Source organism: Erythranthe guttata, chromosome 2 (genome assembly GCF_056151865.1).
Source record: "Erythranthe guttata isolate IM_541 chromosome 2, IM_541, whole genome shotgun sequence".
In the NCBI taxonomy this organism is placed as follows: Eukaryota; Viridiplantae; Streptophyta; class Magnoliopsida; order Lamiales; family Phrymaceae; genus Erythranthe; species Erythranthe guttata.
The window spans coordinates 5,994,728-6,007,207 of NC_142534.1; the positions used below are offsets into that span (position 1 = coordinate 5,994,728).

Here is a 12,480-nt window from a genome sequence, read left to right on the forward strand (position 1 = left end):
TGGTATTAGCATTAACATTAGCATATTAGGATTATCAGTAACATTAGTATTACTAATAGTAATAGTATTATTATCAGATTAGTATTAATATTTGTAAAGGTAAAGGTAATGGTAATGGTAATGGTAATGATATTGGTTTTGGTATTGCTATTTTTTTTGCTATTGGTTTTAGTATTAGTACATTAGTATTGGCATCAGTACATTAATATTAGCATTAACGTATTAACATTAGTAGTAGTATTAATATTAGTATTAGTATTAGTATTAATATTAGTGTTAGTATTAGTATTAGTATTAGTATGAGGAATATGATTAAGATTAATAATAATAAAACAATTGGTATTGATATTTGTATTGGTATTAGTATTGGTTTTGGTATTGATATTTGTATTGATACCGGTTTTAGTATCAGTACATTAGTATTGGTATTAGTACATTAATATTAGCATTAAAGTATTAGTATTGGTAGTAGCATTAGTATTAGTATTAGTATTAGTATTAGTATTAGTATTAGTATTAGTATAAGTATTTGTAATAGTATTAGTATTAGTATTAATATTAATATTAATATTAGTATTAGTATGATGATTATGACTAAGACTAATACTAATAAAATAATTTTGAAATTGAAATTTTTGATGACATGCTTATCCGTGATTCTGCAGATCCATTTTTTGATCTTATAGAGTTTGTTTACCTGGATATGGTGAGCAACCTGTTCAATCCTGAGTACTTTGAGGCCATAACAATTATTGCATCGGCTAATGAAAGTGTCGGTTTTGTGAATGATCATTTTTTGTCGCTCATAACTGGAGAAGAGAAGGTTTATTTGAATTCCGATAGTGTGTACAATGAGGAGTTAATATCATAGATCCGAGTTCCTCAACACCATATCGTGTAGTGGAACTAGGTTTCAGGTTATTAATATGCGAAAACACGTTCTCAAATGCAAGACACTACCCGATAAACATGTTGACCATATAGTGTACGTTCATTGCTCAAATGATATTGGTACCGTCCAACTCTACATCGCCAATTAAATTTTAGCAACGTCAGTCTTCGGCGATGGTTTCCTTTGCAATAACAATCAATAAAAGTTAAAGACAAACTCTTTCCCATGTAGTATTGCACTTGCTCAGACATGTTTTCAGTCATGGACAACTCTATGTCGCACACTCGAGAGTTAATAGTTGAAGTGGCATAAGGATTTTGATCACGTCGAAATCTGGCGATACAACCAACTACAAATAATGTGGTACAAGGATATTTTTCGGCATATATGAAGGTAACTATATAAAATCTTATACAATTTTACATAATGACCTTTATTTTTGTATAACTTATATGTTTTGGCATTCCTCATTTGTAGGTTAATTTGCATTGTACTAGGAACTTGCTACGGGCTCCACTCAATATTTTTATCAAGGTAATTTATTGTAGAATGATTTTATGTCATTAAATATTTATATTTGTATTATTTTGGTAATGTTTTACTTATTTTGTATAATCATTGTACAAAATAGCAGGTCAATTGCATTGTATTGGATTCGTTACATGCATTTAGGGATATTGAAGCTGAGACACGCTCAAATAAGCTTCAACGAATCAGTGAGCTCCATCCTCTTTACTTGCCTCTACAGTATCCTCTTTTATTTCCTTACAGGGAAGATGATTATCGAGACGATATCTGTTTGAGAGAATCTTTACTTGCTGATAATAGAAAATGGAGGAAGGTAAGCATGCGAGATTTCTTTGCATATCTAATTCAGAAACGGCGTTGATAACATTTGTTACTTTTGCATTTCAAGAAGTTATTTCAGCAGTTCTGTGTTGATGTATTTTCGATGGTAGTGTCACAGAGGTTGAATTTCATAAGGTTCAATCAAGATCAACTTAGGGTTGACATGTACAAGGGTATCAAATAAAATATTTTTAAAGGAGACACTGAGGGTAAATCAATTGGACAACGCATTATAATTCCAGGGTCGTTCACCGCAGGTCCAAGGTATATGTTTAACAACTTCATTGATGCTCTTCAAATATGTAACTGGATTGGATCTCCAACCCTCTTCATTGCCATCACATGCAATCCTCAATGGCCAGAAATACAAAGGGTGTTGAAAGATACAAATCTCAGGCCGGAGGATCGGCCAGACATTCTTTGTAGTGTGTTCAAGATGAAGCTCGATAGTATGATGACAAAAATCAAGAAAGGTTGTATATTCAGACGTATTACAGCATGTAAGTATTTAATTAGATCTCAGTTTATAATTATACATTTACTTCATTCATATAAATTAAAGAATTTGCTCATGTGTGAGTTTAACTACTTGTTGCTTCCTTAACTAAATTAATGCATATTTTTTTAATACCATATGTTTGTATTTTCTATGCAGATGTATGCTTAATTGAATTTCAGAAACGAGGTCTACCGCATGCACATATTTTATTGTAGTTTCATAATGACGATAAGCCCAATAACCCAGAAGAAATTGATAGGATCATATGTGCTGAAAATCCTGACGAAGTAAATGACCGAAAGATGTACCAGTTGGTGGAGAAGTATATGATGATACATGGACCGTGCGGTCAGGCAAATTTGAAATCTCCCTGTATGAAGGATCGAGTTTGCACGAAGCGATTTCCAAAGCCATTTGTGCAGCGCACTGAATCAGATGCAGATGGTTTTACTGTGTACAGGAGAATGGAAGATGGCAGAACAATTACAAAGAAGAAGACTACTCTTGACAATGGGTTTGTAGTCCCGTACAATCGTATATTGTTGAGTAAATACCGATCTCACATTAATATCGAGTTATGCAACCAGAACAAGTCAATCAAATACATGTTCAAATACGTAAACAAGGGGGATAGCCGAGTTACGGCGGCATTTTATGAAACACGCAATACAGATGGCGGTGCTGAGATTTGTGATGAGATAAAGATGTACTACGACTGCAGATATCTTTCGGCATGTGAGGCAATGTGGAGGTTTGCGAACTTGGGTTAAAAGAGGATTCTCGAACTTGGGCGCCAAGGAAAAAATGATTTTCTATTGGTAGGCTTGCGAATGTTCCCCCTGGAAAGGGGAAAGACTAATACCTTAGATTGCTAATTAACATTCAGAGGGGATATACATGCTACGAGGACATCAGAAAAGTTTTTGACACCGTCTACCCTACGTTCAGGGATGCATGTTATGTGTTGGGTTTATTAGATAACGACAAAGAATACATATATTCATTAATAGAAGTGAATACTTGGGCACCGAGGAATTATTTAAGAAGGTTATTTGTAGTTATGCTTCTTTCCAATAGCTTAAGTCGGCCCGAACATGTTTGACAAAGTTGTTGGTTGGATTTGGCTGAGGGTATTGCTTACAAACAACAAAGTCTTCATAATAATCCAGGTATGGCAATTTGTATAACACATTATTCAATTAGATTTTAAATATTATCATCCTTTTAATATTGTCGTTTTGAACTAAATGCACATAATTTATCTATTTTTTTTTTGAAAATTTACATATATCGGATGAAAGCTTGAAGAACCATACTCTCACCGAAATAGAAAAAAATTGCAAAGCAATGGTAAAAGCTTGCGAAATTACGCGTCCATGCCAGTTCCAATCGAATTCTCAGCGGATGACACAGTAAACATATTGGTGTTAGATGAACTGTATTACGACCGCTTTGAAATGGGTAGGGAACTTCAACGGTGTCTTGCTTGAATTACAGATGTGCAAACAAAGGTTTATGATGTAGTCATGGATGTTGTATCCAATGACCGTGGTGGAATGTTCTTTCTATATGGCCATGGTGAAACGGGAAAGACGTTTCTATGGGTAAACTCTTTCGGCTGCAGTTCGTTCCAAGGGAGAGATTGTAATTAACGTTGCATCGAGTGGTATAGCATTGTTATTGCTCCCCGGTGGAAGAACAACTCATTCTCGATTCGGACTACCCATAAATGTACACGAGAGTTCCACCTGTAGCATATCGCAACAAAGTCCACAGGCGGAGTTGTTCATAAGGGCAAAGCTTATTATATGGGACGAGGCTGCTATGATGCATAGATATTGTTTTGAAGCGCTTGACAAGACAATGAAGTCAATATTACAGGTTGACAACTCTTTGGTGGAAATGTGGTTGTTTTTAGAGGAGATTTTAGGCAGATTTTACCAGTTGTACTCAAAGCATCAAGCCAGGACATAGTACATGCTACGATAAACTCCTCTTCGCTGTGGAATTTCTGTCGTGTCATGAAGTTGACTAAGAACATGAGATTGCAGTCATGCTCTTCTCCATCTAACGTGGATGAGGTAAAAGAATTTGGAGACTGGATACTGAAGGTTGGTAGTGAGGATGTTGGGGAACAAAATCATGGTGAAGCTTCGATAGTGATTCCAGATGGCATGTTGATTGGTGATTCAGAAGATCCATTCAGAGACCTACTGGAATTAATTTACCCGGATTGTTGAGTAACATATATGATCCAGATTATTTTCAAGGGAGAGCAATTCTTGCACCAACTAATGAATGCGTCGAGTTTGTGAACGATCACTTAATGTCTCTCCTTCCAGGAGAGGAGAAGGTGTACCTGAGCTCAGATAGTATGTTTAGGGACGAGCAAACAATGGAGGATAATGCAGAAATTTATTCGACTGAATTCCTCAACACAATAAGATGCTCCGAACTTCGTTCTCATGCGTTGAAGTTCAAGATTGGTGCACCCGTTATGCTAATAAGAAACATCGATCAAGCTAAAGGATTGTGTGACGGGACCAAACTTCAAATTATTAGAACTAGCATTCACGTTCTGAGTTGCAAAAATCCTTCCGGAAAAAATATTGGTGACATGGTGTTCATTCTTCGGATAACTTTAATACCATCTACCGGACTGCCAATTAAATTTCAGAGAAGACAGTTTCCGTTGATTGTTTCTTTTGCAATGACGATCAATAAAAGCCAAGGTCAAACTCTTTCGCATGTTGGTTTGTATCTTCCTAAGCATATCTTCAGCCATGATCAACTATATGTTGCACTGTCCAGAGTTACAAGCAGAGGTGGCATTAAGATATTCATCAAGTTAGATTCGAGTGAACTCACCAATCTTACTAGAAATGTCGTGTACAAGGAAGTATTTCATCGAATTTGAAGGTAGAGAATATTTTCATATTTACCAATTATTATCGAATTTGAAGGTAGAGAATATTTTCATATTTACCAATTATTATCGAATTTGAAGGTAGAGAATATTTTCATATTTACCAATTATTCATGTAACATGTCTTTTTTTTAACAACTTATTCTTTGGCAGATGTTTCTTCTCTATATAATTTCCCCCGTGCGATGTTATTTTCAATCATGTCCCTAGGATGCTCAGTGCAAATTTTATTACCTTTAAGATTTATTTTTGACGATATACTAATATTTTAATATTATTCTTATGATGTAACTATGAAGAATATGATGCTTCAATATTGCTGGTCGCTTTTTGTATTTAAATTCAATGAGCGTATAATAATTTATATATGCGTAAATTTATTTTTCAGACATGTACTTCCAGTTGAAAATATGCCACCCCGTGCATCGCACGTGTGAATACTAGTATAACATGAGCTTATTGCATAAAACCCCCTACGCAATCTCAAGTAGCCGAAAAAGCCATCGTGTTAAAAAAATTAGCAAGAACCCTCTTATGGTATCTTCTATATAGCGCACTGCCCCTTATTTCGTTTTTTATTGTTGACTTAAGGGAAATGACAAAATTACCCTGAATAAAAAAAATATATCTAACCCCAAAAAAAAAATTGAAAAGAAAACAAAAAAGGTATCTAAAGAAAAAAAAAACAAATTATTGTACAATTGCTCTTCCCTGTCAAACCGTCCCACCCCCAACCCGAAATCCAAACCCAAACAACTAGGGGCGGTACATGCAAGAGGGAGGGGGCCTGTTGACCACCCAAGAATTTTTTTCATAGATATTTGGTACTGTATTTTTTGAATATTACTTTTGGCTCCCCCAAAGTTTTTGTAAATATGTATCTTAATCCATTATTTTTTTTGTTTCTTCTCCATAATCTTATATAAATTATAGATAAATATATCATATTTAATATAAAATATAAAGTAAGATGCTTAAAACTTGTATTATTTTAAATAAAATTTATGAATATTACTTATTTTTGAATTTTTTTTATCAATGCCTTGAGATCGTGCCATGAATCCCGGAATATTAAGTGCAATACATTATTAGAATAATTGAAATTAATTTAGAATTTTGTGTGATGATTAAAATATGATATAATTATAATATATATGATATTTTAATTTAAAATTAGTAATATAAACTTATTTTTGCAATGTTTTGAGAACCTAAATTTTTATTTGGGGCGCTGCTCTGAACCCCAAAATTTTAGTTAGCCCCCCTACATTTTGATCCTTGTTCCGCCTCTAGAGACAACTACTACATAAAAGCTCTCTATTGGTGCATCAACCGTCGCACACGTCCGAGAACCATCGCCTATCTGCACTTGCGGCGGCATGCGGTGGATCCTGACATCGTGAGGGAGGTACGGTGGTTATGGCGGCGGGTGTGGTGGAGGTGGTTATGACGGTGGCCGTGGTGGAGGTGGTTTTGGAGTCGACCTCACTCATGTACGAATCAAGGTTGATTTAGAATCGAGGTTTGGGAGGTAAGCTGCCAACCCAAGAACGAATTGGAGCCGGTTTAGATCTATTTTGTGCTACCGACTTGGAACGACACCGTTTTGGACTTCGAGTGCGGGTCGGAGGTGGGCTCGACGATGCCGTTTCAGAGTAGCAATCAAGATTGATGTTTTCTGATGACGAAGACGTCGGAGGTGGTGTGAAGCTGGTTGAGTGAAATTTTTTGTTTATTTTGGAGAAGATAACTTTTTTGAAAAGGTTAAGGATTGAATTGAATTTTTTTGAACTTCATTTTGAGCCATATTTAATTTCATGGTGAATCTGTAATTTTTAAAATTTATAATTTAACGGGCATTTTGATCCTTTTGGGTTAAAAATACACCCACAAACTCACAATCCACATGTTGAGCACACGACAGGCTGGCACGGCCCTTGTCGCCTTTGACTAATTTTCATAGGGGGTTTATTGCTAAATATTTTAACACAGAGAGGTTTTCAACAATTTTAGATTACACATGGATGGTTTTTTCAAAAAACCCCATATATAACATATATGTTTCAAGATGTTGGGAAAAAGAAAAGTAAGAGAGAGCACACATGCTTGGTTTTAAAAATAACCGGGTTTCCGAGGATTTGATTATTGCGGGAGCAGCACACATCTACTTAAAATTGAGATTCAAAATCCGCATCATCTTCACAAGTAATTAACTTCGTTACTGTCTAATACCAAAGACAAAGACAAGATCATTACAAACGATTTAGATGCACGCCCGAAACACAAATCAAAGAAACAAACTACGCCGCCGGCGACACCGACGGATAGAGAACCATCACCTCCGCCGTCTCCACCGCCGGCGCTGCCAGCATTCGACGACCACCACCACCACCACGTCCATCACCTCGGTTCTTGAAGTCCAAGGACTCGTCGTTGAATATGTCCCACCATCTCTCCACCAACATTTTGATATCCGCTCGATCCATGTTCTCTTCTTTTCCGGTGTATCTCCACGGTTTCGACCCTCCCACACAGTAATGGACTACTTTAACCTTATCCAGATCCACCATCTCCGGGTGCCGCCACATCATCGCCACCAACATATTGTATATAGGAAGTAGCGGCTTCGCCACCTCCCTAAAGAACATGTTCAGAAAATCCTACAAAAATCAAGAAACACTAGTTACATATCGCAATCAACACAAACAAATGGCCTCCAAAATGCCATTTAATTAACACTAGCGCCATCTTTTAAATAATACAATTGCATTTAACTTAAACTACGTTTCAATTTCCCGAAGACCCCTTAACAAAGTGTCTACATATAGCAATCAACACAAATAAATTACCTCTAAAATGCCATTTAATTAACACTAGCCATTTTCTAAATAATATAATTGCATTTAATTTAACCCTTAAGAAAGTGTCTAGTGCGACATATTATATTAACAAACATCCACAAATAAATTAAATAAGAAATATGGCTTTTTCACCTGCTCCGCAAAAGGTGTTGGAGGAGTGACATCGAGAGTTCGTAGTAATTCATCGTACGTGTTTAGGTTCGGCTCGAACATGAACATGCCCCCATTGAAATAGAAGGTGGGTTCCGGTCCGAGTTCTTTGGGCCATCGGATCTTTTGGGGGCAAGGTGGGCCGTACATCTCGCATAGGCAGTCGACTACTCCGTAGAAGGAGCCGTTTGGCAAGTCGAAGAGATGGTCAATATTGTCAAAGACTTGGATGTCTGCATCCAAGTATATCATTTTGTTGTACTCCACAAACTACATCGCAAAATCACACATAAAACTATTCTCAATAACAAACTTAATGATTTTATTAATTAGAGTCGCCTTTTGTGTGTGTTTTAACTTTTAAGGCTCTCGAAATTTGGCTTCCCCAAACTAATTAGATCGATTTAGGTAGTTGGATACAAAAATCAAGCTAAATTTGTGAACCAATGTATTTAATGAAAAATATCTCCCGATAGTGTATTACATTGGTATTAAAAAATCCATTTTTTTTAAAGGGAGAAACTATTTCCAGTTCCGTTCCCAAAAAATAGGTAAACTTTTGAATTGGAAACCGCATAATTTTACTCAAAAACAAAAAAAGAATCAGGAAATTCAAATATATAGGTCACCTACAACGCAAAATATATAATTAAGTGTAATTATCGAAAAGAAAAAAAAAATAGAAATTTTCAAAAATTAAAATCGGATCAAAAATAGGAATCCCGTTTGAAGAAAATTGAAAATATGTGATATCGAAACTTTCGTAGTTCCTTCAAAATTGAAAATTTTCAGATCGAAATCAATTCAAAATAAGAAAATATATGTTCTTCTTTAAAATAATTTAACTCAATAACCCCTAATATATAGTAACATTACTCGTTATCTATACGATCTTCAATTTTGTTGGATTCGTATTTTATTAATTAGTATTGCTTAATTCGTTGTCGTATTTTCATAAGTACGACACACCAAAGGGTGAAGAAAACGCACCCAAAACCCTTACATAAAACTTGAACAATATGCCTACACAAACCAATTAAATAAAGATTAATTAACAATATACAAAAGTTTCACAATTCGTAATAAATATAAAAAAGAAATTAAATATAATGCAAATTATTAAAGTATATATATATGTATATATATATATATATGTAGTATACGTACCTCCCAAAGGCGAAGCTTACAGTAGTTGACAACAAAGTAAGGCCTAACAAAAGGGCAGTCGTCGCCGGTGGCTGCAGCCGGAAAAACTGGGTGGATGAGACGGAGGAGACACCCTTGGTCCACCAGAAGACGGCGGTGCTCCACCGGAACATCAGGCAGAACCGCCACCACCAGCGGGTAAGCTGCTCCGACCTTCCTCAAACCCTTGGCCAATCCAATCACACCTTTCACATAGTCACCGTCACCGGCCAAGAACGTGACGTAAGCATAACTAGGCGCAGCATTGCCCTCCTCCCACGTCACGCCGCCGCCGCCGCCGCCACCGCCATTGTTTGTTGCGGTTGAGTTCACTGCAATCTCAGGCGGAGCCATTAGAGATTTTTTGCTATAGAGCTTTGTTGAAGAATTCGAAATATTATTTTATTATGTTTTTGGGAGAAAATTGAATGTTTGAGAGTAAGAGATGTGTGCTTTGCTACTGCTTCCTAGAAGCATCTATAAGGATCGAGACTTAGGAGACAAGTCAAGAGGAAGAGCTAACGTGTCAGCAGGAAATGTAACGCATGTGACACGTGGACTATGACTAGTAATGATTTATCCAAATATTTATTATTTACTTTTTTATATATTTTATAACTTGGGACGTTCATTTTTACAACTATTTTAAAATAAAGTCACGTTCCTTTAATACATAGGAAATATTATCATTTTTTTAGAAAGTGGCTCTAATTTGTTATGACCAGGGTCGTTCCTGAAAAATTGGGGGCTTAGGCGAATTATAAGAATTCGTAATTGTAATAAATGGGCCTCGATTTGTATTGTAAAATTTGTAAATTAGTTTATTTTAACGAGAACCACTGGACAAGATTTTTTATTAGCAGTTAACAATTTTAGGAAGAACATGACTAAAATATTGACGAAGTTAAGGTAAACGAAAACTTTATGGAGTTTAGGATAGAGCCTCGAAGTTTTTTTTTGAAAATAGTACGAAAATATTATTGAACAAGTAAATATATGTAACGTTTGTTTAAATATATAAAACAAAATATAGTATATTTCAACTTGTAAAATACTTTTAAATTATTAAAAAATGCAAAGATTGCTGGAATTTTTTTTATTAATAAAAATTTGATAGAAGAACTCAATATCTAACTACTTGCAATTGATCTAAGACATTTCATTAACACCAAATGCTAGAATAAGTGTAAAAATTTCCAACAAATACTTAAACTATGTAAAATAATATTTTATGGGGATTTTTTCTAGCGTCCGATTGCTCACAACCTACCTGAGGTCAGATACCCCCTAAATAACAATTCATTTTAAATATAGATTAGATCTGAACCGTTGAATGAAGAACTGATTCTGGGCTTCCTAGAAAAATGATTAAAATAATAATTTGAGCAATTAAGCATGTATCCTTCTCACTTAAAATTATTTATTACATTAAAATAAAATAGACTAATATGGAATAGTCTGATTTACCCCTCAATTAATTGAATGGAAAAATCGCTGCAAATAATTGATGACAGTTGGTTGCCTATGAATTCATCGAGGGCGAATATATCGATTAAATCCGCAACCCCAAAATTGACCTAATTAAAAAAAAATCCCTTTTTTATTTCCCCCTTACTTTTGCTGAATCATATACACAAACACTCCATAAAGTTCGATATAAAAGAGTTTGTATCACCTTTGAGGTTGGGTCCCATGTTAATCGTTGAATTGTGAGCGGCAACGGACGGAGGTAAGAGCACTATCCTGGAGATGGAATCCATTGCTGGTTCATGGGGTAGGGGTGGGTGGCGACGAATCTAAGGTTAATTTTATTTGTAACTTAAATTAATTTCTTAAGTTTTATTTAGTTGTTAAATGTTAATTAATATATATATTGAAGTTTTCGCTATTCGTCCAATTCATCACTGTTAAATATAATTTACATCATTTGAAAAGGTTCATCCATTACATCATTGATGCACAATACGCCAATCAACAATTTTCTAGAGTTTCAACAACAGAACCACCACGAGTATAAACATGATGCAATTATAATCCATGAAATATGCAAAAGTTTTCATCTCCATCTATTCCATCAACCCTTGTAGACCTGGCTGTTTGAAAACTTTCAGCTGTCTCTTCCATTTAATCTGGAAAATCTTGTACATGCATTCCAAGTGGTACCTCAATCGCTCGTTGTGGATGACACCAGCGGAAGAAATTGCATTCTTGACAGGAATAGTACAATTTACCCTTCGTGTCTGGACTAAATTGAACCACCTTTATACCTAATCTCAATTTGCACTTGCATAGATGAGGCATTGCATACCTCAAATCCAAGTGTGCATTGGAAGCATTATTCCTCCTCGTCGTCGTGTTGTTAGATGAGTACGTAGACATTGTGTTTTGTTTTACAGGAATTTGTGTGTTCCCAATGAATTTGACAAAATTAGGGCAAAAGGGCAGAAAATAGAGCAAAAGGGAAGGAGTGAGAGGGAGAGAAGTGCAAATCATCCTTTTATCAGCAATAATCACCAACGGCATTATAGACAGTAACACGTGCATCGGCAGGAATCAACAACGGCATTATAGCAAATCATCCTTTTAAATATTAGTCATTATTAATTTTTTGATGCATAAAAGAGAACAACTGGCCAATATAAAAAAAAAACAAAATTGGGTCAAACCCAATCTAGCTACAAATATTGGGCCTGAAAAAGCCCACGAGTTAAAAAATCTATCAAATAATTTACATAAAGAAAATTATCCCCGACCATTACACATTTGATTACAAAGTCATTGTAGTATTATATAAATCAAAATCTTCCTCAGTATCACCGCGACAATTTTCGACATGACTAGGAATTTGGTAACATAATCCATGCTCTGATGTTTACTTCGTGCCAGTGTCAAAGCCTGAGATCTTCTTACTAATGCTGAATCTCCTTATAAAGAAACAAAATGCAGTTTACATTCATTCTGAAATATATATTCTGAACAAATTAAATGTATGGTTAAACTTTAAGGTATATATTTTGTTTGCTCACATATCTGATGGGTGTATTGAATTTGTTTCCATTCATCTTTATCAAGCACACGTACAATCCACAATCATACTTGTATGTATGAATTTATTAGA

The 12,480-nt window shown here is 35.2% G+C and overlaps 2 protein-coding genes across 2 annotated transcripts; one reads left to right on the forward strand and one right to left on the reverse strand.

Moving 5' to 3' along the window:
* The first annotated feature begins 643 nt into the window (after positions 1-643).
* On the forward strand, positions 644-5,157 carry LOC148772201 (uncharacterized). Its single transcript, XM_088814925.1, has 6 exons — positions 644-823; positions 1,370-1,426; positions 1,527-1,733; positions 2,456-2,991; positions 4,159-4,412; positions 4,499-5,157. Exons 1-6 carry the CDS (start codon positions 644-646, stop codon positions 5,155-5,157), a joined length of 1,893 nt encoding a protein of 630 aa, XP_088671051.1.
* A 2,183-nt stretch (positions 5,158-7,340) lies between these two features.
* LOC105977013 (galactinol synthase 2) lies at positions 7,341-9,812 on the reverse strand. The gene is made up of 3 exons (XM_088826414.1): positions 9,345-9,812; positions 8,160-8,447; positions 7,341-7,826 (listed from the first exon to the last, which is right to left on the reverse strand). The coding sequence occupies exons 1-3, from the start codon at positions 9,714-9,716 to the stop codon at positions 7,467-7,469; spliced, it is 1,020 nt and encodes a 339-aa protein (XP_088682540.1). The 5' UTR covers positions 9,717-9,812; the 3' UTR covers positions 7,341-7,466.
* Between the last annotated feature and the right edge of the window lie 2,668 nt (positions 9,813-12,480).

What these genes read in the sequence shown, in the direction of transcription:
- LOC105977013 (XM_088826414.1), bottom strand. Translation starts at nt 9,716, where the DNA reads ATGGCTCCGCCTGAGATTGCAGTGAACTCAACCGCAACAAACAATGGC. An exon ending in GTAAGCTTCGCCTTTGGGAG is followed by an intron (nt 8,448 to 9,344) that starts GTACGTATACTA and finishes TTTGCGATGTAG; the next exon opens with TTTGTGGAGTACAACAAAAT. An exon ending in CAACACCTTTTGCGGAGCAG is followed by an intron (nt 7,827 to 8,159) that starts GTGAAAAAGCCA and finishes TGATTTTTGTAG; the next exon opens with GATTTTCTGAACATGTTCTT.
- LOC148772201 (XM_088814925.1), top strand. Translation starts at nt 644, where the DNA reads ATGCTTATCCGTGATTCTGCAGATCCATTTTTTGATCTTATAGAGTTT. An exon ending in CACTCAATATTTTTATCAAG is followed by an intron (nt 1,427 to 1,526) that starts GTAATTTATTGT and finishes ACAAAATAGCAG; the next exon opens with GTCAATTGCATTGTATTGGA. An exon ending in ATAATAGAAAATGGAGGAAG is followed by an intron (nt 1,734 to 2,455) that starts GTAAGCATGCGA and finishes ATTTTATTGTAG; the next exon opens with TTTCATAATGACGATAAGCC.